At 51.5% G+C, this 27,971-nt stretch overlaps 2 protein-coding genes across 3 annotated transcripts; both read right to left on the reverse strand.

Moving 5' to 3' along the window:
- Positions 1 to 3,469: 3,469 nt before the first annotated feature.
- Positions 3,470 to 5,816, reverse strand: LOC111150938 (KiSS-1 metastasis-suppressor). Its single transcript, XM_022508633.1, has 2 exons — positions 5,714 to 5,816; positions 3,470 to 3,783 (listed from the first exon to the last, which is right to left on the reverse strand). The coding sequence occupies exons 1-2, from the start codon at positions 5,814 to 5,816 to the stop codon at positions 3,470 to 3,472; spliced, it is 417 nt and encodes a 138-aa protein (XP_022364341.1).
- A 3,745-nt stretch (positions 5,817 to 9,561) lies between these two features.
- On the reverse strand, positions 9,562 to 23,499 carry LOC111151076 (golgi transport 1A). Of its 2 annotated transcripts, none has more exons than XM_022508824.1 (5): positions 23,396 to 23,499; positions 13,778 to 13,869; positions 12,590 to 12,768; positions 10,542 to 10,605; positions 9,562 to 9,905 (listed from the first exon to the last, which is right to left on the reverse strand). In XM_022508824.1, exons 1-5 carry the CDS (start codon positions 23,418 to 23,420, stop codon positions 9,867 to 9,869), a joined length of 399 nt encoding a protein of 132 aa, XP_022364532.1. In that variant the 5' UTR covers positions 23,421 to 23,499; the 3' UTR covers positions 9,562 to 9,866. The 2 variants fall into 2 exon arrangements, with proteins under 2 accessions (XP_022364532.1, XP_022364531.1); XM_022508823.1 differs by having other exon boundaries at positions 9,675 to 9,760; positions 23,396 to 23,488.
- Between the last annotated feature and the right edge of the window lie 4,472 nt (positions 23,500 to 27,971).

Genomic DNA, 27,971 nt, shown 5'->3' on the forward strand with positions numbered 1-27,971 from the left:
GCAGGGACCCTGCTTCCCTTCCTCTCTCGCTGCCTGCCTCTCTGCCTATTTGTGATCTCTGTCTGTCAAATAAATAAATAAAATCTTTAAAAAAGAGAGAGAGAGACTATATTGGATAGCTTTCGAGAAAACAGAAGCAAACAGAACCTGAGAAGGTGTGTGGGGCGGGGGGGGACGACTGTGTGTCCTGTCCTGGGGCTCCCAGCTCTGAGGCAAGCACAGAGATGCACTGGGCTCTGACGGCTGTAGACTGGCAGCCAGCACTGAAGGTGAGGGAGGCCCGGCTGGCTCTCCCTGGACTTGCCTCCCGTCATGCCCTGTGACCAAGTCATGCCAAGACTGCAGAGGCCACTTCCGGAGAGAGAAGGAGAACAAAAGGGCAAAATTCAGATGTCTGGCTCCTTGACAGGAGCTTGGAGGGGAGGAGGCCTGCTCTGGTCTTTGGTAACCTTGACGGTGTTGTTATCAAAGCTGAAGAGGTGAGGTGCCTGATTGGCTCAGTCAGTTAAGCGGCTGCCTTCAGCTCAGGTCATGATCCCAGGGTCCTGGGATTGAGCCCCAGCTCAGCAGAGAGCCTGCTTCTCCCTCTCTCTCTCTCTGCCTGCCGCTCTGCCTACTTGCATTCTCTCTCCATTTCTCTAATAAAAATAAAAATAAAAATAAAAAAATCTTCTAAAAAAAGCTGGAGAGGGATCAGTTCGAGGTCACACTGGCTGCCAGCCCTGCTCCCCAAGACAAATCATGCAGGGAAAGGGGTGGCCCCACGCACAACAGGGCTAGAGAGAAAGGGACCATGGTGGTGTGTAGGGAGACTGTGGTGTTTGGAGTGAGAATGTGGGGGACCGAGCTCTCAGCTCTGGAGCTTTTCTGCTATGTAACTTTGGGCATGCCCGTTACCCTCCCCCAGCCTCAGTTTCTCTCTTTTGTCCAAGGGAATGACATTGTGCACCTCATGAGGTTGCTGTGAGGATGAAGGGGGCAGCCTAGCACACTGCACGTACTTGCCCGTTCCTTGTCAATATAGGACGAGTGATACTCGAGGCAGAAACATGCCTGTCCCCCATGCCTTTCCATGGGGATCTGAGACCAGCTCCCTGCTATTCTAACAGGCTTCCCAAAAGGGGTGGAACTTGGGAAGAGACCCTGCCTCCTTCCCTTCCTCCAGCCCAGACCCTCCTGATTATTGGTCCCTTGGGGACTGTCCAGAGATCCCAGGAAGAAATGGGTGTGAGTGCAGGCTTACCTCCATGCCACGGGCTCTGGTGCCCTAGCAATCCCGGCTCACCCAGAAAGTCTGGAGAGGCTGATGGGAGCCCCTGGGGCCAGGAATGTGTATAGCCCCTCACAGCCTCCAGCCTGCATTGAACCTCCCTTCCAATTTAGGGAGCAGAGTCAGGCTGGGAACCCTATGAAACCGAAGATCCCTTTGTCCCAAGATACGGGGCGAAGAACTGGAAAGCCCAGAGTCTTCGAGGCTGCAGTCCTGGGGCAAGAAGCGGGGGACCAGCTCCCCTCCTGCTGAAGCTGGGCTTCTGACTCAGCTAGAACAGGCGTCCTGGGGGGCACTTGATAAAGCCTGGAGTGTAGTTAGAGGGGCCCACAGCACACACAGGGTCACACAGACACGTGTGTATGAATGTGCACGTGGTTCTCATATTCACTCCTTCCACATGCCCTCTTCACACAGACAGGCTTGCTTCTTGTAAGACAGAGCCTCTCCCTGAAGCAGCACGCGTGTGCCTGCACACGCACACACATGTGCACACACACACATGCGTGCTCTTATCTCCTATCTGCCTAAACCTAAGGCTGTGAGGAAGGACGAGGGGGGCTCCGCAGGGACTTTTGTAAAGCGGGGCTGCCTAACAGCACGTTTGAGACCCCTCAGCCTCTTCCCACCCACAGTCTTCCTCTGAGTCCTGGGTCAGAAAGAATAGGATAACTCACTTCTCAGATAGGTGTTGATAAGACTTCTCTCCCAGAGGCACAGAGAGGCGCCCTAAGGCTGTTTGGGGGAGGAAGGGCCTTGGAAACACGTGGCCCTGTCCTGCAGCGCTAGGACGGAAGCTCACCACAGCAGGGATAATTTGAAAGATCCTGGAAGACGGTTTCAGGATAGAGATGGGGGTGGGGCAGGTTGTCCTGTTCCCATGGCAGCCCATCTCATTGCTATAGCAACGCATCCGCCTTCATTCAGTGGAGTCCTGGTTTCTGTAATGGGTGGAACACTGGGGCACTTCACGGGATGCCGGTGGCCCCATAATCCTTCTGGGAAAGAACAGTTCCATCCCAGACCAAGCAGGGTAGGAGTAGGTGCGGGCTGCCTAATAGGGCTGGGTTTTCCTGTGGACGGAGGGGTGGATTTCCTCTGTTTCCCTACTGACCAGCCTCTACTACTTAGCGCAGCAACCAACACCCCAGCTCTCCTGGGGGGCCTCCAAGAACGTCCCCACAAGGCAGACTGACCTTTCCGATGTCCAGGCCTGGCTGGCTCAGATGGAGTCTCGGGGCTGACTGTAAAGCGGGGGAGCCAGGTGCTGGTGTTGGGAACCTGATGAGGCTTGCTGCTCAGGGGCTGTGTGCCTTCAGGGAGTTATGTATCTTTCAGACCCTCAGGGTTCTCTCCTGCGAAAATGGGGCTACCACATGCCCAGCCTTCTGGGTGAATCCAAGGGTGCAGAAAAGAGATACACGTAAAGAAGTAGACCCATCCGGGGCTTTCCTTGAGGGAGGGGCATGGACGGCCAGGCCATTTCTGACACCCCCTTGCATGCCGAGTGGGGCATCAGGGCCTCCGTCCGAGTGCCCCAGTGGCGGTCTGACTGTGGGGCTGCCGACAGGGCAGTGGTTGGCATCGTCTTCCAGATCAAGCTGTCCCGCTGGCTGTATACAGACGCCGTCTCCCCCAGGCCTAGATCAGTGCTGCTCAGAGTGAGGGCCAAGGCTCATGGCCCTCTGCAAAATGTTGTAACCTGTGGGCAATCAGAGAGGCCTAGGCATGAAGAAGACAGCTTCAGAAATTTTAACAGAAACCCGATATTGCTGAAAGACCGAAACAGCATCCAGTTTGGGTTTCTCTTCAGTTATTTAAAAAAAATTTTCAGTTTTTTAGTGATTCTCTGCGTGGGTTTGTAAGTATTGATCTGCCCCAGACTGGGGGAAAAAACCAATCTGGTCCTTCGAGTCTCTAGTTCGAAAAGCACTGTTATCTGTGCTTGATAACGCGAAAAGCTATCTTACAATCAGCAAAAGATCCAAGTGAGGAGAGAAGGAAAACAATCTCATCTGCGCTGCTCGCAGAAATTAGCCACAAATCACTCGGTGTGTCTGCAGTTTTCCCTTTATTACTTCCGGACGGAAACTCCAGTCCCCTTCCCACTGCCCTTCCCTCCCACCAACCCCGCAAGCCGGGTTCCCTAGTCCGGGTTTGAAGTACACGCCCTCCCCCACCCCCACCTGCACCCCGAGCTCAGCCACGCCAGGCGCCCCCGCCCAGTCTCGCGGGGGGTGCAGTCTGCCGCTTGCCGTAGCGCAGGCCGAAGGAGTTCCAGTTGTAGGCGGGCAGGTCCTTTTCCCGCTGCACCAGCACCGAGCCCCGGGGGGCGGGGATCAGGCGGCTGCGGGGGGCGCACAGGCCCCGCCGCTGGGGCCCCGCGGGGCTCTCGGGAGGCGGGCACAGCGAAGCCCCCCGCGGGCTGGACTGAGCCCCGGCTGCCTTCCTCTCCGCGCACCGCTGGCTCTGCTCCCACGGGGCCACGAGAGCCTGGGGTCCCAGCCGCTGGCCTAGGACAGAGCCACAGAGAGAGGCTGCGGTGAGGCCAGGGTCCGGGGAGAGACGGCTTTGGAACACGGGCTCACGTCCCTAACCTGTGCTTGCCTTTCTTTCCTTGACCTCTAGGAAACCCAGAGCGCAAGGCGAGGCAGGACCCTGCCGTCTCAGCTCGGATGGCTCCTCTCTCTTTCTACACAGCTTCGGTTTCAAAGGTTTTCCAGGATGATCTTAAACATCTTTTATATTAAATTATTTCCTTTTTGGAAGCAAACGCGGTAGAGCTTGGAAATAAGCCTGCAGTATTTGCTGGACACTCAGCTTTCAAGGACGCTCTTGGCTCCCTGCCGGGCCCTCCCTCCTGTCTCTGCATAGGGCTCCTGCACGGCGGGAGCTCCTGGGGTGGTGGGAGCCATGTTCATTTAGCTCTTTCTCTGAGTGCTTGAAACAGTGATGTGCCCGCAGTAGGGCCTCAGATGCTTATTAAATATATAAAAGTGAATGAACAGCTTGTAGTTACAGAAACGAGAGCAGAACTAGGACCACTGTGCCCCATAGCCCTCCCCAATTACTCCGACCCCTAATGAGCTCCAGGAGGACTCCGTGGAGAATGGGAAATGATCTGGGTCACCTTGACCTGCTCACCTCCCCCGCTGTCGGTATAATCTCTCCCCTTCACGCTGAGGGCTAACAAGGCTAATTTGGAACCCACTTCACATGCAAAAGGCTTGTTAAGTTCACTCTAATTTTTGGCAGGAAAATAGTGCCGCTAGCTCGGAGTAGACAAGAACCCCAGCCAATAGTGGCACGAGATTAGTGGAAATGAGGCTTGGTGTGTGAGTGGGTGTGTGTTGGGGGGGGGGTCGTTGGCTTTGGGCCCTGCTCCTCAATGCCTTGGCATACTTTGGAGAAGAGGAGTGTGGGCGTGGTTCAGAGTTAATGCTTGTCTTTCTAGAAGGCCCCTCCTGACTTGCTTCGGGCCTGGCTGAGGCCCCGGAGGGATGATGGCTTCCTTCCTGGCTAAGCCCATCATCCCTGCGGTAGGATTACTGCTCAGGCTATACTGTTTCTGGCCTCACCTAAAGCCATTTGCCCGAAAGAGCCAACAGGTCAACATCCCTCGGGCTGCGGGAGTGTTATTCTGTGGGAGAGCCTCGCTCAGCCAGAAAGAATACCTGATCCCGGAGAAAAGACACTGTTGGCCAAGGACCCCCTCCTCCCCCGCACAGGGCCATACCCTCTTTGTTCTGGGCTATCTTCCGGGCTGGATGGTATCCGGTGTGTAGAGGGTACGCTCCGAGTTCCATAGCAGAACTGCGGGCCGGAGAGGCTAAGCTCCGTGCTAGTTTGCCCAGAAAACTGACCCCCAAGCGGTGTTAAACCCACAACTTCTGTCTCGGGGACCGGCTTGTGCCCCTCAGAGACACACTCTTGGCAACTCCCGCACCTGCTGGGATGCTGCGGCATTTGGTTGACTTTGGGGAGGCTTCTTTATCTTCGCGCCTCAGTTTCTCCAGCTAATCAGTTGCACATGGACTCATAAGGTTGACTAGTAGTGAGGATCTGTCCTTTTGTTTAAGTCTTTATTTTTTTTTTCCAATTCCCCACAAAGGGCCCGAGATCACTGATGAAAGAAACTTGCCTAGTAAATTCCTCCCCAACGGATCTGCTCAGACAGGTGGCTGGTGTAGAGCAGAGCACGCAGTGGGAGAAGACCACGAAGGAGCTCAGTGGTTAACAAGCACCTGAACCTAGGGGGGCCCACGGATGCCCAGAGAGAGTAGTAAGCCATCCCTTACTTGCAAGATTAATGGGGTCCCCAATTAATGGGGTTGCATGGGTTAGTCTTAGGTTCCCATTAAATGCAGTGTGAAACTCACATCAATAGACTAGCCTCCCTCTCCTTTGCAACAACTCCCCCCTTTCCTCCCAGACAATGCATACCTGTTGGTCCAGGGTTCTCCACGGGTACCTCCTTTTCAAATGTTTCCCTGAAGACAGTGGCACAGAGGAAAAGCATCAGCTGCCACGAGACCAGTGAGTTCATCGTGGTGAGGAGGCCCAGGTCCTGTCAGTGTCCTGAGGCTGAGACAGAGGGAGGGGGAGGAGACTAAGCCAGGTGCATGGTTTTGTGGGCTGGGTGTTGGGGACAGAGCCCAATGTGAAGAGAAGAGGAGAGCCCAAGAGTGAGAGGCAGTGTGTAGGGGTGAGGAGGGAGGGATGAAGTCAAGCAGGGCAAGGAGCTCCACTGAGTGGAGCGCGCTGAGGTCCAGACATTTTCTGGAGCCTGGGAGCTCTGTGCAGGGCTCTGGATACATCCTGGACTTCTTGTGCTCAACTCTCCTGTGAGATTGTACCTTCCAGAACCTGGCCCAGCTCCCTCCTGCTGCAAGAGACTCCATTCCTTTCATTTTTCAAGAAAAAAGGAAGAAAGAGGAAATCATCTTATTCTCCCTCATAGCCCTTCACATAAGCCTTGAGGACTGTCACTAAATTGTCTTACTGTCCATAATACAAAGAAGAGAAAAAAACCTTTCCCTGATTCATCGGGTCAATTGTCTCCTTATTCTATTCTTCATGGGCTCCAAGATGATAGGAATTGAACTGACCTTGTGATTTTGGCCGCTGAGATGGGAGCTGCGAACCCAGCCATCACTAGGTCCCTTTTGCCTTCCCTCTCAGGCCCCGCCCCCACCCCAGCCCTTCCAGCTCTCAGGTTGAGTTGCCTTTGAAAGAGTCATCCGGCACTCTGAGATTGTCCAACAAACATGAGTAAAGACAAACTGATGGGGAGGCAGGTCCAAAGGCTGGACAAAAAGGGTGTTGACCAGAGCCTCTGTGGGGGTGGTGGGGGGCGTGGCGAGTGGGAGGGGAGGTACTATCACAGGTGCCTGAAGGCTGCTAATGGTTTGCTCAGCCCTGTCCATACTTTTGTTCTTGCCCCACCCCCCATTCCTCTCCAGGACCTGGGAATGGGGCAGAGAGGAAGACTGCCGAAGTGGGATCAAGAACATGAAGCCTGGCCCCAGCTCTGCCCCACTCCCTGTGGGGTGTGAGCAAGTTACTCCCATCTCTGGACCATATTGCTTCTCTGTGAAAAAGAGCATTGCATCAGGCTGGTCACCGACTATCCCCTCGGTTGCTTTTCCTTACAGACTTTGATTCTGGGATGCTCTGAAACCCAGACAAGGCTTTCTCCACGTACTCTAAAGAGAAGAGGCAGGATCAGATCATTAGAGCAGTGTAAACCCATTTCTTTTATGGCTTCAGGCCGTGCATGTGCCCAGTCCAGGTTAGTGCAGAGATCATTCCTCATCACAGCACCAGCTGGGCGCTCTTCTAGATGCTGGGGGTGGTGGTGGTGGTCACAGGTGTGCTAAGGCACAAGGTTGCTCGTTTCCAGCCCCCCCCCCCCCCCAGATCTAGCTCAAGAAATTGAGTCTTCTTAGCCGACCATTTCAAAATAACACCAGAAATGATAGGGGGCGTGTGGGTACCCGGGGAGCTGGGGGAGCCCTTGGAGCTTATCCCGGAGCGGGGCGGCAGCTTTGCCACAGGGGGCGCTCCGGAGCTGAGTTTCTGAAGAAGCTCGGATCGGCTGCGTGAATACAGGATTAAGGAAGGCATTTCGAGCAGGAGCCGCAGGAGCTGTCCCACAGGGGCCGGTAGGGCCGGGAGCACCGAAGGTTTGCGGGAGGAAAGACAGTGGTGAGGCTGGAGGAGGGGCATAGGGGGGCTTTATCCCAGAATAGGCAGAGCCCGAGGGGGGCATGTGTGTTGCATTTCAGATGAAGCATTCTGGCGGCTCTGCAGAAGCAGGGTGGTGAGTGGGGAAGGTCGGGGGGTGGGCAGGCAGTGTGGTTAGGTTAGTGTTCCTTCTTCCAAGCTCCTCCCACCTGTAGCACCTCCTCCTCCTTGTAGATATCACCACCTGGCCAGGTGAGAATGCGCGCAAACACGCACACACACACCCTCCTCTCAGTTACTTCCCAGCACAGAAGCCTTTAACACACATGGTAGAGTTGAATTGTTTGGAAAAGAACCATCACCTTTCACGGGGCGGAGAGGCTGACCAGCTGTGGACAATTTTTGTGCCCCCACCGCAGGCTTTATACCTAGTGGGTAATAGATTCCGGGCGTGGTGGGAAAGCTTTTGAAGTGGGGTGGCTTCCTTCCTGGGGTAACCCCAGTTTCTCAGTGTAGGGGGCGAGCACAGTGCCTGGGGGCTTTGGTTTGATTTGTACTCACCATCCATACGTTGGGAGAACTGCTTGGAGGAGTCCTATGGAACTCCCCGAGCCCTGAGGGGTTTCCCAGCTCCCTCCAAATGCTTCTGTGGCCTCTCATCCCAGCCAGAGCTCTCTCACTATCTTTATTCCTTCCACAGTAAGGGATCCCCAAGGTCCTGGTTTCATAAATGTGAGGGTATTCACGGAGACATCCCAGAATCATCTGGCCAACGTGAAAATCAGGAAAGATCAGCACCCCCTTTGTCTGCCTGGGATAGGTTTGTCAGTCTTAGAAGGAAATTCCTGCTCCTCCCCGGGGATCCTCACTGGGGCTGGACAGACCCTTCTCCAAGTGCAGATGCCTTCCGCCCCCCACCCCACCCCCTGCACCTACCTTGGCTCTGGTGGGGTCGGAGCTCAGTGGGGTCTCCAGGCACTACTTGGGAGGGTGAACACCCACAGAGAGGGGAGCTGGGCTCAGCAGTGGCCTGATCACGTCCGTTTTATAAAGCCCAAGGTGACGTCTCCAGGCATAGGCCCACCTCTGCCTCCTCCTCCCCCTTGGACCCCTCAGAGAGCCCAGCGTTTATGCCTCCCACAGCCTGGCTCTCATGACTGAAATCAGCCTCTTTCTCCTCCTCCAGAAGCCCTCCAAGGCTGGCTTTCTGATTCTCACTGGTCCTTCCATCCTCCTCACTCCCTTCGCCCCAGACCCACTTAGCTGGAGACCCATTCTGCCCCCAAATGACTTGGAAATAGACAATCTGAGGGGGAAGAGAAGGGGGGCTCGTGCCCTCCAGACAAGAGCCACAAGAGCACCCAGTACGAAGGCAACGTAATGAAGGGGGCGGAAGGGAGAGAAAGGCACAGTCTGACCTAGGGGACTAAAAAAGCAAAATCAAGTGGCGGCTCTAGAAGCTGCGTGTCCGTGGGATGTGCCCAGGAAACCCAGAGAGCTGACCTCCAGGTACAGCCCCTGATGCTGCTTCTCCAGGGACCCCTGCACGTCTCACGGTCACACTGCTTTGTGATCACCACGTACCTTGCTCCGAAGGCAGCCACGGGCTTCCCGCTCCCGTGCTCAGTATAGACACCCAGGGCCCTCACAGACGGTTACTAAATGTACGTGTTGCGAGGCACTCTTGTGTCCTTCCTGGGCCTGCAAGAACACTCTTTACCCTGGGCCGAGGGGCTTCCCAGGACAGAGAATGTCTCCTCCATCAGACTCGGGCTCTCCAAAGGCAGGGGCCATATGGTCACCCTCAGACAGGAAGCTTTCTCAGCACGGAGGCTATCTGGCGGGTGCGCTCTGCCCACATCCGCCTAATTAATGGTTGAGTAGCATTTCCCACCAGCGTGCGGGATTAATACCCAACACTTGTCTGATGCCTGCTGCTAACAGGGGTTTACAAACATATTATCTCACTCATTAGGACTGTTAACCACCAGGGTAAAAATGATAGCCTCCGAGAGCAGGACTGCCCCTCACTCCGAGGAATGCTGTGCATCGGCCTGCCCTGGGTCAGAGACTGGACCCGACAGGCTGGAGACAGTGACTTTGAGTTTCAAACACACAGCTTGGGGATTTAATCTTTGCTTTCCTCCCATAAATATGGGCCGGGCTGTGATACCAGCCCCAGTCTGGTCTCCGTAGGGGGCCCCCTGGATCTCTGCTCCCAACTGCGCCAATAGCTTTGTGAGCTGACTTGGGGATCTGAGGTCATTCATTCAACTCTGTCCTTCCTTCTGGACTTGGAGAGGTCTGGGTATGAGACAGCAGATGAGCCAGTGCAGGGTGGGGGCGGGCCCCAGTTCCTTTTCAGCCCCCTCAATGAAGGATCCAAGTTCAAGGAGCTCATCTCTGTTGTTCAGACCATTGATCTGGTGCCCTGAAGCCTCCGGAACAGCTGTGGGAGCCAAGAATCATTACTTCAGACAAAGAGCAAGGAGCACACTCCATTTCTATCTTTGTGGAGTGGGCCTTTAGAGCTGGGAACAGAGCCAAGTGCAGATAGGGAGAGGGGGGGCACGGGGATGAGCCAGCTGGCTGCAGGGCCTCCCCGAGCTTCTCAGGGAGCTCCTGTTCTGTCAGAAAATATGCTTTAGAGAAAGGGAGGGGCAGTGGCTGGGGACCACTGTCCCCTGCCTGCCCCAAGGAGAGAGTAGAATCTGCCACGTGCCGCTGCTATCATTGGCTGTCATGCGTCCCCTCCATGCCTGGGGCTGACTCCGCCAGCTCTCCAGAAATCTCTGGTACTTTCTGGCTGCATCACCTAGACTCCCTGAATCTGTTTCTTTGGCTCTAATAAGGAGCTATGAAGAGCCAGCTTCCTCTCTACCCAGGCCTCAGGAGCAATGCTCCTGGGCCCCTCCCCTCAGCTGCTCCTGTCGGACGGAGTCGGTGTGGGCACGGGAAGGGAAGCTGAGGCTGGCCAACCTGGGGAAAGGGGTTTGAGGGGAGATGGGGAAGGGTCTGCCACGCGGGACGGCAGTCTCATCTGGGACCCCCACTCCACCCCAAAGCACGCGCATTATTCACTTACCGCACTCAGAAAGGGGATGTTGGAGGCATTGCCCAGGAAGCCAAAGATGACAGGGAAAAAGCCCCTAGGAACAGAGGGTGGGGAGGGGTTCAGTGACGGCCTTGGGGGCCAGGGGAGAGGGTGTCCAGGCTGAGGTCCACCCAGAGGCTCCAGCTTTTGTTCCCAAGAAAGTGGGTCCCTGGGCGCTGGGAGTAGGCTTGGATCTGCATCTCTGGTTTTGGGGAGACAACCACGTGGAGAGGTTAAGAATAAAGGGCCTGGAGTCAGGCTCCTTGGGTTCAAATCTTGGCTCTGCCACTTCCTGGTGCCATATAAACTTGGGCAAATTCCTTAACTTCTCTGAATCTCAGTTTCCAGCTGTAAACGGCGTTAATAAGAATAGTATCTATGTCATAGGGCCTTATATGAAGAAATGTTGGGGAAGCTTTCATGTGTAGGACTGTGACTGTCTTTGTCTCCCTGGACTGGGTGTGTACCGCCGGCTACCGGTCTCCTGGGCTCCAGGCACAGGCGGCTGCTGGAGGCAGCGCTCACGCGGACTGTCCCCCTTGTCCCTGCATGCCCGTGCATGGAGCCACCCTTTGTTCTCGGCACCCCCACTCTTCTCGGACATGCCCTGGTCAAGGCTTGGCCGGGCACATGTATGGGATCCTTCAATGGGCTTGGAGGCACTGAGGTCGGCATGCGGAGGGAGCCGTGCGTGTATGCAGAGGTGAGGGGGTTAGAAATTTGAATTCTGGCTACTACTTTCCTTGGGCTTCATTTCCCTGAGGTTCCCCAGCATCGCCGACATCCCGTATAGCTCCCATTTTGGTTTTCTCCCCCCAGCAGTGCTGTTGACAGGGGACCCTGTCAAGCTTTACTGTTGGTTCGAACTACGGACTCTGTGGGGGCCCCGCTCATGCTTCTAAACCCTCAGAAGACGGTCCCTGTTGTCAGAACTTGTCTTCTCAACTAGGCTGCGAGTTCCCTGGGAAGCTTCTCCTGGTTTAGCCCCACAGCCCCACACCTAGCTCTGGATTTGGCACGCAGTAGGTACTTTTTACGTTTCTATTTGAATAAATGACTGAATGATGACATATTTGAACATTAAGTAAGTGAATGGCAGAGTGTGTGTGAGAAAATTTAGGTTTTTGAACCACTTTATAAGATGGCTAAGAGGTCTGGGGCATTTGGGTTCATCAAGGTGTTTTCAAGGGTGCAGTGAGCAAGCGGAAGGCCATATGAGGACCCGGGGTCCTGACCCCGGCTCCTTCCCATGATTCCATAAGCCATGCTTCTTCTGGTCCCCATTATCCGGGTCCCCAGAGACACTGGGGGTCTTCCCTTCCTCTCTCCTCCTTCCTCAGCATCCTTTCCTTCCTTCTCCTTAAACACCCTCCAGTCCCTGCGTAAAGCCTGCCTGTCCTCAGGACCTGTCCTGGGTCTTGCTTCCTCCAGGACACCTCCCTTGGCCCAGGCAGTGGTCACACACCTGCTGACTTCAGATTCACTTGTCAGCAGGCCAGGACGAGGGATGTGGGGCCGACAGCCAGGCCCAGCTGGGTCCAGTCTGGAAACTCTGCACACTATCTGTGAGACCTTGGGCAGGGGGCAGCCTCTCTGAACTGGCTTCCTTATCTGCAGAGAGCAGGCCTACAGTGGGTCGTAGGGACGTCAAAGTGCAATGATGATAGTGAGTGCGCTTGGGGCATATGAAGGGCCGGGGAGATGCTAGTTCGCTGCCTTTCCTCCCTGCTGGGTTGTTGAACTTGAAGGCAGGCCCTGAAGTCTCCTCCTTGGGGGCAGGCACAGTACCAGGCATGTGGCAGGTGCTCAATGTTTGTGGATGGGGGGGTCCGATCCCTCCAATTTGGAGTAGGATGTCTTGGAAAGTGTCTGCCTGATGCCCCTCCTGCCTTTTCAGTTCTTCCACGACTCCCACCTGCAGGAGAAAGTCCCAGCTTCTGCACACCCTGCCAGGCGTGCTGCCCAGACCTGGGGAGGGGTGATCTTAGCTACTCAGAGGCCCTAGTAGGCTCCTCCAGGGGAAGGAGACCCACACTCACTTGAAGAGGCTAAGGAATCCATAGGTCTCCAGGACCATGCCCAGGAAGGGCCAGCGCAGCAACACAATGACCACACCCCCCAGGAAGAAGCTGGTCCCTTTGAGCTTGTGTCTCTGGAAGAAGAAGGAAAATGTCTTCCTCAAGCCGATGATGAACAAGAGGCCGGTCAGGAAGAGCAGCTGCAGGGGGAGGGAGGGAGAGAAGCATGAGAGCAAACCTACCAATCCCCCCTGGGAGTCAGGGGTCAGGCCTGGCGCCCCGCATCAGACATGGGGCAGGACTTGCTAACTCTTCAAGGAGGAACCCTTCAGAGAGAGGTGACCCCGCAAACTGGCAAACTCCCAGAGCCTTGGGTCATTTCTGCCTGTTGGGAACGGAGCTGCCCAGAGACGGGTAGATGGACAAGGAGAACCTTGGTCTCCGGCTGCTCACCCAATTCTTGGACCCCAAGTGCTTTTTTGTATATGACTTCATTTCTCATCACACCTCGAAAGGAAGGCGGCATAGATAGAGTTTCTCCATTTTATGGAGGTGAGCCCTGAGACGTAGGCAGCCATACCCAGCGTCACACGGAACCACTGGGGCTCCACTGTCTGGCCCACTGTCTTCAGCTTGGCTCCTAATAGATCCCTTAGGAGTGCCTAGGTGTCCATCAGATTTAACCCTCTGGCTTTCTTCCAGCATGTTCCATGCCCTCTCTCCCCTTCTCCATACCTTTTCTCTGCCTGTTCATTTGCCTGGAAGTGCGTCGTCCCCCTTCACACCCATTTCCTTTCCAAATTCCTTTTCATCCCTCTACAATTGGGTGTGCTTTCTTTTCTCCAGGCACCTTGTTTTATATCCAAAGTGCTTATCTCACTACGACTTTATGGCTACCCCTGCCTTCCTTCCCAGTTACAGATGTGCAGGTTATGTCTCTATCACTAGACAGGGGGGGATCCTGATGGCAGGGACAGTGGCCAATGCGTCTTGGTAGCTACAGGGCCTCACCCAGAGCTTGCCACGAGAATCCAGGTCCTAAGATGCTCCATCACACCTCGCTGTGCATCTCCAGGCCCCCTCACCTACCTGGGCTTGATGGTGCTGACCCCCGGATGGGCATGATCTGAACGAACTTGGGGCTGACCTTCCAGGCAAGAGAGACCTCAAGTAGGTTGGCGGGGGAGGTACACAGGCTGGGGAACTCACGTTTCCGAAGGCCAGGAGCACCGAATCAAAGTACAGCAGTATCCCAAAGAGGATGAAGAAGACGCCGAAGCCGGTGGTACCCACACCAATCTCTGCAATGGGCAAGCAGGTTGGGGTGGGATGGGCTTTGGGGGGGTTCAGGATGGGGTGCTAGAAGTTTCCCCCATTGCCACTGGACAGTTGCCCTCTGAGGAGTGGGGGTTGGGGTGGCTCCATTTCCACCCAGGGATCTCAGCTTCCGTGCTTTCCGGGAATGACGGGACAGGAAGGGAAGGGAAAGGTACAGATTTATGTTTAGCGCCTGCGCACTGCTGGTCAGTTCTGTTCTCGGGGCATTCTGTCCTCACCACGGCTCTGCTAGGTGGCTCGCGCTTTCCTCGCTGCTTTTTCTCTTCAGCTTCCCTTTACTTGCAAATGCTGCATGAGCCAGATCATGGTCAGGTTTGGGTCCCTCCTGTCCTGTCCTCCTGCAGCTGGGAGCCATGGATGCTTAGACACAGCTGTCCTGCTCGATTTCTCAACAGGTTTGCCCTCCTAGATAACTCTTCACCTGTGTGCTTCCTTCTCTAACTGTCCTGTCCCCAGCGGTCAGAAGATGACCTCTCACACTGGATTGGAAAAACAAAAGAAATGTGCTCACCTGGGAGTCTACAGCCTAGCCAGGACTTGCTGCCCCATTCTGCACCTTCCCTCCCGCTGCTGCACCTCGGGTACTCACCCCTCCACGCCCCTGGGCTTTCTCTAACATCAGTCCCACGACTGGGCAGCTCTGCGCCAGGTTGGACCCACACTGATAACACCCCACCCTACCCTGTACAGTGTGTTTCTGCTTTAAGTCTCAGGGCGATCTCAGAAGCTGCAGGAGTTGGCTGATAGCCAGTGAGCCCAAGGGCAGAAGGGCAGGATATTAGGGACCCACTGTTTGGTCAAGGGCTACATCTCTGATGTTCTGATAATTTTTTCCCCCACATTACTTCCCTCAGGAAGAGTTGTAACAATAACAGGATATGAAGTTGCTTTTTTTCTGAAACCTTCTGCATCACGCAAAATTGTTCATTTTTACTTATCTTTGCTACTCTGATAGTCAACAAATGACAATTCATTGTGTTGCTTCATTTTTAAATTGAATTAAACTCCCCCTTTAAATTGTGATAAAATACACATCAAATTTAGCATCTGAACCATCTTTAAGTGTACGCCCAGTGGCGTGAAGCGTATTCACGTCATGGAAGCATCACCGTCATCCATCTCCAGGACTCTCGTCTTACAAAACTGAAACTCTGTCCCCCTTAAACACTGGCTCCTCATTCTCCCTTCCCCAACCCCTTGCAATCACCACTCTACTTTCTATCATTCTGACTCCTCTAGGAAGCTCATCTGAGAAATGACAGTGTTTTCATGTGACTGGCTAATTTCACTTAGCGTAGTAGCCTCCAGGTTCATCCAGGCCGTAGCAGGTGTCAGAAGTTCCCCCCTTTTTAAGCTGAATAATAATTCATCATATGTTGTGTGCCTGGGAGAATCATTCATTAAGCATCTGCCTTCGGCTTGGGGTCATGGTCCCAGGGTCCTGGGATGGGCCCCTGGGTCAGGCTCCCTGCTCGGCAGGAGACCTGTGGCGTCTCCCTCTCCTACTCCCTCTGCTTGTGTGCTCACTCTCGCTGTGTCTCTCTCTGTCAAATAAATTAATTAATTTTAAAAAATTCATTGTAGGGGCGCCTGGGTGGCTCAGTGGGTTAAGCCACTGCCTTCGGCTCAGGTCATCATACCAGGGTCCTGGGATCGAGCCCCATGTCAGGCTCTCTGCTCAGCGGGGAGCCTGCTTCCCTTCCTCTCTCTCTCTGCCTGCCTCTCTGCCTACTTGTGATCTCTGTCTGCCAAATAAATAAATAAAATCTAAAAAAAAAATTCATTGTATGTTTGTAATGCATTTCATTTACCTGTTCATCTGTGGGTGGAACTTGGATAGCTTCCACCTGTTGGCTAGAGTAAATAATGCTGCTGTGACATGGGTGAATGAATCTTTTCAAGATTCTGTCTCCGCTTCCTTTGGACACATATCCAGAAGTGGAATTGTTGGATGATATGGGGGTCCTATTTTTAAGTTTCTGAAGGCCCTGCACGCTATTTTCCAGGATAGCTGCCCCAGTTACATTCCCACTAGCAGGGCACAAGGGTTCTGATTTCTCCACATCCTCACCAACACTTGTTATTTTCTGGGGTTTTTTTTTGTTTGTTTGTTTTGTTTTTTTGATAGAGTACTTCTTAATGGGTGTGAGTGGCATCTCACTGTGGTTTTGATTTGTGTTTCTCTGATGATGAGCGATGTTGAGCATCTTTTCATGAGCTTGTTGCCATCTGTATATCTTAAAAGAAATGCCAGTTGAAGTGCTTTGCCCATTGTAATGGTCGTTTGGGGGTTTTGTTGCTGTTATTGAGTTGTAGGTGTTCTTTATGTATTATGGATATTAGTCCCTCATCAGATACATGATTTGCAAATATTTTCGTCCATCCCATAGGTTGCCTTTTCACTGTGTTGATCGTGTCCTCTGATGCAGGGAAGTTTTCGATTTTGATATATTCCAATTAACTATTTCTTCCTTAGTTGCCTATATTTTTGGTATCCAATCCAAGAAATCATTGTCAGTTTCAGTGCCATGAAGATTTTCTCCTAAGTATTCTTTAAAAGCTTTCTAGTTTTAGCTCTTGCTTTGAGTTAAGATAAATTTTGAGTTTATTTTTGCAGACGGTGTAAAGTACAGGTTCAACTTCATTCTTTTGCATGTGGATATCCAGTTCGCCCAGCATCATTTGTTGAAGAGACTGCCATTTCCCCACCAAATGGTCGTGGCACCCTTGTTGAAACTCATTTGACCATCTTTGCCTGGGTCTATTTCTGGGCTTTCTATTCTACCCACTTGGTCTATGTGTCTGTCTCTATGCTAGTCCCACACTGTTATGATCACTGTAGCTTTGTAATAAGTTTTGAAATCACGAAGTGTGAAACCACCAATTTTGTTCTTCTCTTTTAAGATTGCTTTCACTATTTGAGGTCATTTGAGGTTCCATATGCATTTTATAATGGATTTTTCTATTTCCACAAAAAATGCCATTGGGATTTTGGCAGAAATCACACTGAATCTGTAGATTGCTTTGGGTAATATTGATATCTTAACAATATGAAATCTTATAATCCATAAACATAGGATGTCTATTTATTTGTGTCTTTTAAAATTTTCTCTAGGAACATTTAGTGGTTTTCAGTAAGTCTTTTGCCTCTTTGGTTAAGTTTGTTTCTAAATATTTTATCCTTTTTGATGGTATTATAAATGGAACTCTGTTGCCTTCTTCAAAAAAAATTACTGATGATATTGTACCACTTCAAGTTTACATTGTATAGCCTTGCAAGTTCATTTACTTCATATAGCTAGAATGCCTTATTTTCTTTTTATTGTAAATTACATTGTAGATGGGGATATGGCAAGAGTGTCTTTTTAAACTACAACATGTATAACTTTATTAAAAATGGCTTAATTTTTGAGGGGCACCTGGTTGGCACAGTGGGTTAAGCCTCTGCCTTCAGCTCAGGTCATGATCTCAGGGTCATGGGATTGAACCCCGCATCAGGCTCTCTGCTCAGTGCGGAGCCTGCTTCCCCCTCTCTCTCTTCCTGCCTCTCTGCCTACTTGTGATTTCTCTTTCTCTGTCAAATACATAAAATCTTTTTTTTTTTTAATGGCTTAATTTTTAAGAGTACCTGGCTGGCTCAGTCAGTGGAGCATGTGACTCTTGACCTTGGGGTTGTGAGATCAAGCCCCACACTGGGTGTAGAGATTACTAAAAAAATAAACTTTAAAAAACGGCTTAATTTTTAGAAATTGAAGTTGGCTTAATTTTTTTAAAGGGAACATACGGGTCATTTTTAAATAGAAAAATTTTACTGGACTCGTTAACTAACATCTTAGAATTGGTCCTCACAAAACCTATGAAATTGTTATTATTGCCATGCTTTTAGGGATAGTTGTAAAAAGCTGTTAAAGGTCTGGTTGTTCAGAGGCAGAACTGTAAAAATAAGACAAAAACAAAATCTTTGAGACTTGACTTACTGGCTAAGTTCTGTTTACAACAGACGGAAAATGAAACAACCCCATTACCTTCTGGTCATTTTTCATTGTCTGTTTCCGTAAGATCCTAGGAGGTTTAGGATCAGTGTCAGTATTGAAATAAGGCCAAAGGACTTCTTTAAAAGAATCATTAAAAATATAGAGATAAGATTAAGGGTGCTGGCTTCCTCAGTCAGTAGAGCGTGTGACTCTTGATCTCAGGGTCATGAGCTTGAGTCCCATCTTGGGTGCAGAGATTACTTAAAAATAAATTCTTAAGAAATATATATATATATTCTTCATATAAATCTCATATATACATATATTCTTCATATGTATTCTTCATATATGAAGAATATATACATATATATATGAGATTTAACATTCAGATTACAGACCAATACCTCACTTAACTCATAGTACAGAAAAATGCCAGTATCACTGGGTCTTCTTTTGGCCGAGCTGGATTTTGTTAGGACCCATAGGCCACATCCTCTCTCTCAACACATTGTCTAGCTGCCCAGAATCCATCTTCTACTAATGGCTGATGCCTCCTGTTTCTGACAAACCTCTGTGATCTAAACAGATTGGTTTCCTAGGTCTACTTCCCAGGAACACCTGCTTGAGTTACATTTCTTAGAGCCCAGAACACTGAGCAGAGGACATTGCCTCTTTGGGTCATCACAAAGGTTGCACTGTCTTTCCATGCTGCATGGGGTTTTTTTGGGGGGAGGGTTGTTTTTTGTTTTTTGATTTTTTTTTTTTGATCCTCAGAGACAATAAATTGAAGATCTAGGATCACAACTACTTTGTCATGATAAGTTTATAGAGACTAGGGTATTGTGGAGGAAGACCATAAGCCTGTTTCTTGCATCTGAATGGCAAAGGCATTTTAAGTGTTTATGCCTGTTTTAAAAGTTTCTGTGATCAGCTTACACCTGCCATAAAAATAGGTCATTGATTCCAATTCCGATGATACACACTTCACCTCTATCTCCTTTGGTAGATGTTTTTGTGTGGAAACACAATGTGAATGTCTTATTGGGTTTTCATTTCGTTTTGTTAAAACATCCCTATATCCCTTCTGTAAACACTTCAGAAGAGCCTCTTACTTGTTTTGGAGAGAGAGCCGAAGTTTCTCAAGTTTCCCCCGCCCCCGCCCCATGGATTCTTGTCTCCTCTATTCTATTTTCTCAGGCAACAGTGATTTACTGGCCTGCATAATTATTACTTTTCCACCCGCCCCACTCCTCATCAAGGGCTGGTGCAATTTCAGAATTTTCCTGTGATGGGGGCAGCCTATGGCTTCCAGAGTCCCCTACGCTGTGGACACAACAGCTCTCAGAAAAGGGTCGCAAACCGTGTTTCTCATACGCAAGCCGTAGACCTTCCTTTGCCTCTCGCTTCCAGTAGCTTCGTGATTTCGTGATTTCAGTCGTTACCAACCAGGGCGGGGATCACTCCTGAAGTTCTCCTCGGGGTGGCAAGCATGGCAGAGAGAGCAGGGACAGAAATGCCTGCAGCTAAGACCCTGGGAGCCAGACAGATGGGGCAGCGCTCCCCCTGCTGGAGATCAGCCAGAGCTGGTGTTTCTTCCATCACTAGATTAGGGTGGCATCTGCTGGGGCCCCACCACCACCACGACAGTTACTCTCCAGCCCCACCCCCACCCCTGCCAGGGTGCCGGTCTCACCCTGCCTGGCAGACGGTGGTCCCCACACACCTGTCAGCCGGTGAGGGCTCTGCCACCGGCTCTGGGCAGCACTCTCCCCCTTCGGCCTAATGGCTTTAGGACTGAATCTTTATGACCGAATTGGGAATAGGAACAGGAAGGAGGGAAACGGGAAGAGAAAGAGCCTCCCAGTTCACGTTCAAGATTAACAACAGTGATTGACAGGGATGACCGCTAACGCTAGTGAACGCACTGTGCCAGGCACAGTCTAAGCACTTTGTATGTATTAACTCATTTAATTTTCATAACTGCCTGTGAAGTAGGTTATGTAGGAAACCCTCCTGCACTGTTAGTCCCATTTCAGAAACGGAAATGGAAACACTGAGAGGTTAAGTCCTTGCCCAGGTCTACACAGACAGGAGCTGGCAGAACCAGGGTTTAAACCCAGTTGTCTGGCTCTAGAAGAGGTGCTTTTAGGGGCGCCTGGGTGGCTCAGTAGGTGAAGCATTTGCCTTGGGCTCAGGTCATGATCCCAGGGTCCTGGGATGGAGCCCATACTCCCTGCTTAGCAGGGAGCCTGCTTCTCTTTCTGCCTCTGCCTGCCGCTCCCCCAGCTTGTGCTCTTTCTCTGTCAAATAAATAAAATCTAAAAAAAAAAAAAAAAAAGTGCCTTTATCCAACCCAGTCCCGTCCACTTCTACTCCCAGGCCCATCCACAGGAGTTCCTTGCTTTGGCCACCGTGTTCCCAGGTCCAATGGGTGGATGTTGGCACTTATCTGTCAGCAGCTGGCCACTCCCTTCTTCCAGCATCCTCTCTTGGCTTCTGTGACACCTTACCCTTGATTTTCATCCTGCTGTTCTGACCGCACCAGCCCAGCCTCCTTCGCTGGCTCCTGCTTTCTTTTCCTCTTGGGGTTTGAGTTGCCCAGGGCTTCAGCCCAAGCTCGCTTCTCTTCTCCTTCTATTTCACACTCATTCCCATGTCTTTAAATACCACTCTGTGCTGACAATGTCGATATTTATCTTCTAGCCCATGCCTGTCTTTGAGCTGCCAAGCTCGTACCCAGCTGCTGACTTGGCATCTCTGCTCACTTGGTTTTCGCTCTCTGAGGCATCTTGAACTCAACAGGTCCAAACTGAGTTATTGGGCTTCCTTCCTTCACCCTGCGCCCTTCCGGGTTTTCCCCAAGTGAATACGAATGTCGCCCCCCGCAGCCATCCGTGAGTCTTACTCCCTGCTCTTGCCATCCCTCCCCTGTGCAACCCACAGCTAAGTTTTATTGCTGCTTCTTGCCTGAGGGATCTTGAAAGCGGTGCATTTCTCTCCACGCTTACTGTTTAATTCCAAGCCACCATCATCTCTTTCCTGGATTCCTACAACATTCTCTAGTTAGTCCTTGGCTATAGTCCTTCCCCACATAGTAGTCAAGGGTCTTGGAAAGCATACAACTGATCCTGTTAGTGCACTGCTGAGGATCCTTTATGGCTTCCCACTGGACTTCCACTCAAAGCATCCTCCCAGCCACATCTTGGCTTACAGACGCTTCCTGATGGGCCCCCACCTTGCTTGCTTGGTCATCTTCCTCTCTTGTCACCATCCCCCTTACCTACCATACTCTAACCACATCTCCCTTCCTTCCTTCTTTCTTTTCTTCCTTCCTCCCCTCTTCCCTTCCCTTCCTTTCCCTTCCCTTCATCACTGTTTCTAAGATGAGCCTTCCTGCCTCAGGGCCTTTGCATATGCAGTTTCCTCCCATGTGTTATCTGCCTAGGGCATACTCATCCTTGAGGTCTTAAGGTTCCTTAGAGAAACCTGGTCCTCTCCCCATTACCTGACCTTAATCAGGTTCCCTCATCTCTCCCTTTCATAGGACTTAGCACCCTTTGGCTTAATAACATGTTGGCTTGCCCCCAGACTCAGGACACAGCTCCCTTCTCTATTGTTATTCCCTAAGTCAGCAGTTCTCAACCGGAGAACTGGTTGGGCAGGGGTGATTTTGTTCCCTGAGGGACATTTGGCAATATCTGCAGATATTTTCCATTGTTAGCACGGGGAGTGAGACATACCGCCATCTAGGACTGACCCACACAACAAAGAATTATCCTGCCCCAAAACGTCAGGAGTAGGGAGGCTGAGAAAAGCGCCCCCGGTCATCTCATGGACTCTCATGGTTTGAAATACCATCTATATGCTGGCAGTTCCCAAGTTTGTCTAATTCAGGCCTTGACCTTGAACTCAAGACTCACATACCTGACTACCTACTTGACATCTCACTTTCATGTCTACTAGCATATCAAACTCAACATGCCTAAAACCCAACTCAACTCTTCTATTTGCTCAGGCTAAAAGTACTGGCCCGATTCTTGCCTTCTTTCTCTCACACCCACATCCATCAGCAAAACCTTCCACTAATTTTCTCAGAGCTGATCGAGCCTCAAGTGTGTCCACCACTTCGCTGTCACCGTGCTGGTGTTTGCCACCATCTCTCACCTCAGAACTGGTCTCCCTTTTGCTGACCTCACACCTCTATAGCCTATTTTTAACCTGGTACCCAGAGTGATCTTTTAAAAATGTACATAGCTCACATGCTTCTCTGCACAAAACCCTCCAGTTGTTTCCCATCTGGTGGAGATAAAACCAAAGTTCTTACACAGCCTCAGTTTTCAGTGACCTCCTGGATCTAGACTCCTACCACTCTCCCCTTTCCTGGCTTTGCTGCAGCCACACCACACACTAAGTATGCTAATGCCTCAGGGCCTTTGCACTGGCTGTTCCCTCTCCTGGGACAGTTTCCCCTCCAGATCGCTACACAGCTTTGCCTCCTTACTTCATATAGGTCTCTGTAGCCTTTAAAGGTCAATGAAGCCTTTCCTAACCACTCTATAACACAGTAACCCCTCCTACCTCACTCTCCCTAGCCTCCTTACCCTGTTTCATTATTGTCCGGAGGACCCATCCCCATCTGACCAACTACCTACTGATTTCTTTATCTGTTAATTACCTGTTTCCCCACTCCAGCATGTACTCAGGAACATGTCTGTTCTGTTTCAGTATATTGTTGTATATTCTATGCCTGACACAATGCTCGGCACATAGTGAAGACAAATTTGTTCAGTGAATGAATAGTATCACCAGTTCACAGAGGAGATCCTGGGCTCAGAGGCTTTAAGTCACAGTTCTCCCTGCCCTGCCAGGCCTGTGGGTCACCTCTCTGCCATCTCCCCACAGAGGAAGGGGAAGGATAAGGGTATTTAGGGGTGAGGGTATAGTAATTTGGGGACAGGAGTGGAGTTTAGTTTCTGATAAGAAGGGACCCAAGGTGGGGACACTGGCTGGCTCAGTTCAAGCCCCATGTTTGAGGTAGAGTTTACTTAAAAAATTTAAAAGAAGAAGAAGGAGAAGGGAAAGAAGGAAGAAGGAAGAGCCCCAAGTTCACAAGGGACCCTGAGAGTTTGTGGGGGAAAATGTCCTAATGGGCAGAGGCCTCCTGAGTCCACATTTGCAGCATCCCAGGTCTCAGAACCGTGATGGGGAAGGGACCAGCTTGGGTGGTGAACTTGCTGCTTCCCCCAGGCACCAGCGTCTGGCCACCTGGGGGTCCTGAGCAGCCCCATTCACTGGAAGGCAGGGGAGCCACACCTGGTCCTAGCTCCGCTGTCTGCACAGGATGCCAGCACAGCAGCTTCCAGCCACTGGCTCCAGAGGTCGCCTCACAGGCTCCCCAGCGAGAGATCCCGGCTGGGAGGGGCGGTATCTCCACGGGGGGCCCCCTTCCCACCCCCCCCAGGCTGGAACCTCCCTTCCAGCCCAGCCCCCTCCATGGCACGGCCCCTCCACTCACTCTGCCACTCGGTGATGGAGATCATGCCGCTGGCTGCCTGGGGGGCCTTCCGGGTCGGAGCTGCCAAGGGGTGAGGAGCAGAGAGGACCAGACCTGGGCATGGTCCAAGGAAGCTGACCCTTGGTAAATTGTGAAATGAGCCTCTCGTGAATCATTAACTCCCTCCTCTCTCCAAACCCCACCTCTTCCCACTCCTCACCCAAACGGCTGCTTAAAGTTGTAGGCTCCCTTCTCCTGGGTCGTCCCAGAGGGCACTGGCTCCTGACACTCGCTCTGCCTACCTGGAGGAGGCGACGCCTCCAGCCGCTCCAGCGGCACCCCCACTCCTGCGCCCTGAGGTCGAGGTCAGCTGCTTCCAAGTCCTCCGCAAAACTCAGACCATATAGGGGACTGGGATCTCGGGCTACCCAGGTTCCTTACCTGGTTTGATGGGGGGAGGTGGCTATGTGGGAAGAATCGGAATCCGTGTTTTTCTTTGGAAAAGTACTCAATTCATCCTGCCGGTGAAGTCCGCTTGCTTTGCGCTAGTACCCATGCTAGACACTAGGGGGCGACAAGCCATGGAGTAAAACTTGTTGGCCGTCTCTGGGAGAGCCGAACTGGGTTACATCAAGGGCAAAAGCGCCCCAGGGGAGCTAGACACAAAGGGTTTCCACCTCCTTTTCCCCAGCGGTGTCCAGCTTTGGACAGTGAGGTTGAGCTAGGGAGGATGAAAGATGAATTTCGGCTTGGGATAGGGCTGGACGCTTCCAGAAGCCTGGTTCTAGTTCACCTACCAGCTGTATAGACAGGGGTGCACGCTTTCCTCCCTCTATAGGCCTGCAAAAAGACGGGTAGATAGTTCCTAATGTCCTTTCTGCCACTGTAGAGCCCTGGCTCTCAACCCCGTAAGCCAACATCCCTTTTCTAATGTCCCCTCTATCCTGAAAAGGAGTTCATAGATGAGATGACCAATCTACACACGCCATTTTTAAAAACACTAATTATAATAAAGAAGGAAAAAAAAGAATTTATAATAGAGCACAATGTCGATGTAGACATGCTTAGGCAAGACTTACCCAGAAGACATAAATGAAACAGGCAGATTGCTTGCACCTGATTATAATAAATACGCTTACATGTAAGAGAACTAGAAAGCCAGAGTCCTTATATTACAAAATAAAACCCACCCCACCCCACCCCACCCCGAGAAAATGACAGAGCCGTAGGAAATGAACTGTTAGGTAAGTAATAACAGAGCAGATGTACTTGCATATAAAAAGAGGGAAATAGCTTTAATTGAAGGAGGGATAACATAGCAAGGCGAAGCGGAGACAATCAAGAGGCGTGCGGCAGATGCAGATGAACGGGGTCTTCTGTGTGTATTGTTAAAATAGCTCCCCCAGCCCCCTGCTGCCCAAGGAGGGTAGCACGGTCATGTCACAGTCACAGGGATCTCGGTCTTGAACTGCCGTTGTGTCCTGAGGTGCAACCGTGGCTGTGGGCCTTGCAGATCGTGTATTTCCTAATGACAATGGGGAATGGAGGGTGGATTGGACAGAGAAACGTGATACAAGCCCCTGAGGGCAAGAGCCTGCGGGGTGGGGGAGGGGTGGGGAGGCGCTCTGGGTCCGTGGTGAAGGTAGAGAAATAACATGCAAGTCCCGAAACATTTGCACACGATATCCTGAGGACATAGGCGTTTGTCCTTGGGCAGCAAAAACTTAACAAATATGAAGAATGGCGATCCTATGAAATCATGTCTGAAAACATTAAGGAAGTCTAATGAGATCTCCTGCATTTCAAACATCTTGGCTTTAACGATCGGGTCTCTCATTGACTATTTGGAGTGAATCTGTCCTCGCTGGGTGAGACCCTGCTGCCTTGAAACGGTGCTCAGCCTGGTAAACAGTATTTGAAGGTTGTATATTACATTAGGCAGACAATGCGTGCAGGGATTTATTCAACAATTCTGAGACAATGTCTTTCTTCCATTTCAGTTTCTTCTCCATATGACCATCTTGTAACTTACCGAGGTATTCATGAAACTGATTTCAAAACAAAACAAAACAAAACAAGAAGCTTAGGGGGGAGCCTGGGTGGCTCTGTCAGCTGAGCGTGGGACTCAGCTCAGGTCATGATCTTAGGGTCTTGAGACTGAACTCCGAGTGGGGCTCATGCTCAGCAGGGCGTCTGCTCGAGAGTCTCTCTCTCCCTCTGCCCTTCCCCCACTCAAATAAATATATAAATCTTAAAAAAAAAAAAAAACCAAACCCAACCACCTTAGAAGCAGAGAAGATCTTCTTAGTGCTATTATGAATTGCAGTATGACCAACGTGTACCAAAAGGGGGTTTCGAGCAGTTGTGTGTTCTAACGTCATGCAGGCTCTTAGAGGACGGTTACTGCTTTGAAAAATCTACCCGGTGCACTGCGGCAGCTAACTGCCAGTAAGAGCTTTGCCGTCTTGTCACTGAGATAACCTCAGCTCCCTGCAAATTTCCAAAATTCCCCCTAGGGGGACATTATTCCCCCGCCCCCATCGCAGCCCATTGAAACCGTTGATTGGTTAGAAGCTTGGGCTCTGAAGTCAGAGTGCTCCGGGCTTCATCGCAGCTTCGTGAGACCTTAGACATTTTAATTTACCCTTTCGGCACCTCAGCGTCTTGGATGGTACTAGTACCTATCACACAGAGCTAGAATGAGGACTGGTGAGTAATGCACAGAACTGGTACCGGGCACAGAGTAAGCACCTGACGAACCACTGTTATTACTCTTGTAGTATAGTTATGACAATTAGTATTGTTATTCGTATTGGTATATTAAGATACTATAGTATACTATTAAATGCTGTTATATGAAAGACTTCTGCTCTCAAATGTGGTTCTTTTTTTTTTTTAAGATTTTATTTATTTATTTGACAGAGAGATCACAAGTAGGCAGAGAGGCAGGCACAGAGAGAGGAAGGGAAGCAGCCTCCCTGCTGAGCAGAGAGCCTGATGCGGGGCTCGATCCCAGGACCCTGGGATCATGACCTGAGCCGAAGGCAGAGGCTTAACCCACTGAGCCACCCAGATGCCCCTCAAATGTGGTTCTAAACTGCTCCCATAGGTGTATACAGTAACAGTTAGCAAAACTTCCCCTCCCCCACCCCCAAGGAGCTCACCTGTGAGCTTGGAAGAATCAAACTCTCCCCAGATGGGGCCCTGGGGTCCTGATTCTCCAAAGGCAGGTGCTGCTGGAGTTGGGCCTAAAGGGGCTTGTCCACAGAGCCCACAGTCCTGGAGAGGAACCCCTTCATGGGGCAACCCCAGGGAGGAGAATGTAGGCCTTGGAAGGCTGGAGCTGGAGGAATAGAGGTGGGCAGGGACACCTCACAGAGCTGGAGGGTGAGGTCCCTGGAGAGGTCTTCATCGAAGGCTGTGGAGGCAGCGAAGGGGGACTTTGGGAGACGGTCTCCCTTTTCACTCATCGTGCCCTGAAGGTGGTGGCCCAGGGGCCCCCGCCATGCCACCACCACCTCCTCACATTTGTGCATGAACTTGACTTTTCAACAGGTTTTTTCATTCATTTTCTCATTTGACTTTCTTGAGGGCTCCATAAGGTGGTAATGTCCCCATTTCACAGACCAGGAAACTGAGGTCAAGAATTTTAGTGACGTGGCCCATCTTCAGGCAGCTAGAAGGAGCAGGAGCAGGATGCAGGGGAGGCTCAGGGATGGGGGGATGTGGTGTGGCCCCAGGTCTCTGGCGGCAGCAGGATCTGAAGCCTGGTTGTCTGCCTGAACCCGTCGTGGTGCACCTCCCCCAGAACAAAACAGGACCACACTTACAGAGCGCGGCTCCTTTCAGGGCATTCTGCTAGGTGCTTTGTCATGGACATTTCCTGACTACTGCCCCCTTTTACAACCCCAGCCCGCCTTGATCAGAGCGCTGATCTGGGTCAGGTGCCGGAGCAGGCCGAGATCTCGGGCATTGTTAGTGAAGAGGAGCCGGCCCTTGTTTGTGCGGACAGCGACACCCAGCGGTGCCCGGTGCTCACACCCCGCCTCGCCAAGCCGCGGGCTCCCGCCCTGAGGGCGCTGCAGATAGAGACGCAGGCCCTGAAAGCCACGAGGGGTCCCGTGTCCCTCCTCCAGCTCCAGAGAGGCCTCTGTCGTGAGTCTGCATCAGTCCCCATTCTGTCTGATTCACAAAGGACATCAGGGTTTATAGCTTGCCTGGGGATGTCACAAAACCCCAAATATAGTCGTATAATGTGTTGAACACACACACACACATTTACACCCATTCACACTCACACTCCATTAGCTCTTTAGGAATGACAACAGGTGTCCAGAATTCGAAATCAGCCCTTAGAACCAGACCGAGGTAAAATCGGGAATTAGAAGAGCCTTGCTTTCCTGCGGCACCTGGGTGGCTCAGTGGGTTAAGCCTCTGCCTTCGGCTCAGGTCATGATTTCGGGGTCTTGGGATCGAGCCCCACATCGGGCTCTCTGCTCAGTGGGGAGCCTGCTTTCCTCTCTCTCTCTCTCTCTCTCTCTGCCTGCCTCTCTGCCTTCTTATGATCTGTCAAATGAATAAATAAAATTAAAAAGAA

This window comes from Enhydra lutris, unplaced genomic scaffold (assembly GCF_002288905.1).
Source record: "Enhydra lutris kenyoni isolate GAN:26980312 unplaced genomic scaffold, ASM228890v2 scaffoldscaffold25, whole genome shotgun sequence".
NCBI classification, from domain to species: Eukaryota; Metazoa; Chordata; class Mammalia; order Carnivora; family Mustelidae; genus Enhydra; species Enhydra lutris.

Bases quoted from the DNA above. Each gene is read 5' to 3' on its own strand.
- LOC111150938 (XM_022508633.1), bottom strand. From the start codon at position 5,816: ATGAACTCACTGGTCTCGTGGCAGCTGATGCTTTTCCTCTGTGCCACT. The intron at 3,784-5,713 runs GTATGCATTGTC...GCTCTGTCCTAG, and splicing joins GGAGAACCCTGGACCAACAG to GCCAGCGGCTGGGACCCCAG.
- LOC111151076 (XM_022508823.1), bottom strand. From the start codon at position 23,420: ATGATCTCCATCACCGAGTGGCAGA. The intron at 13,870-23,395 runs GTGAGTGGAGGG...TGCCCATTGCAG, and splicing joins CTCCATCACCGAGTGGCAGA to AGATTGGTGTGGGTACCACC. The intron at 10,606-12,589 runs GTGAGTGTGGGT...CTCTGTTCCTAG, and splicing joins GGATTCCTTAGCCTCTTCAA to GGGCTTTTTCCCTGTCATCT.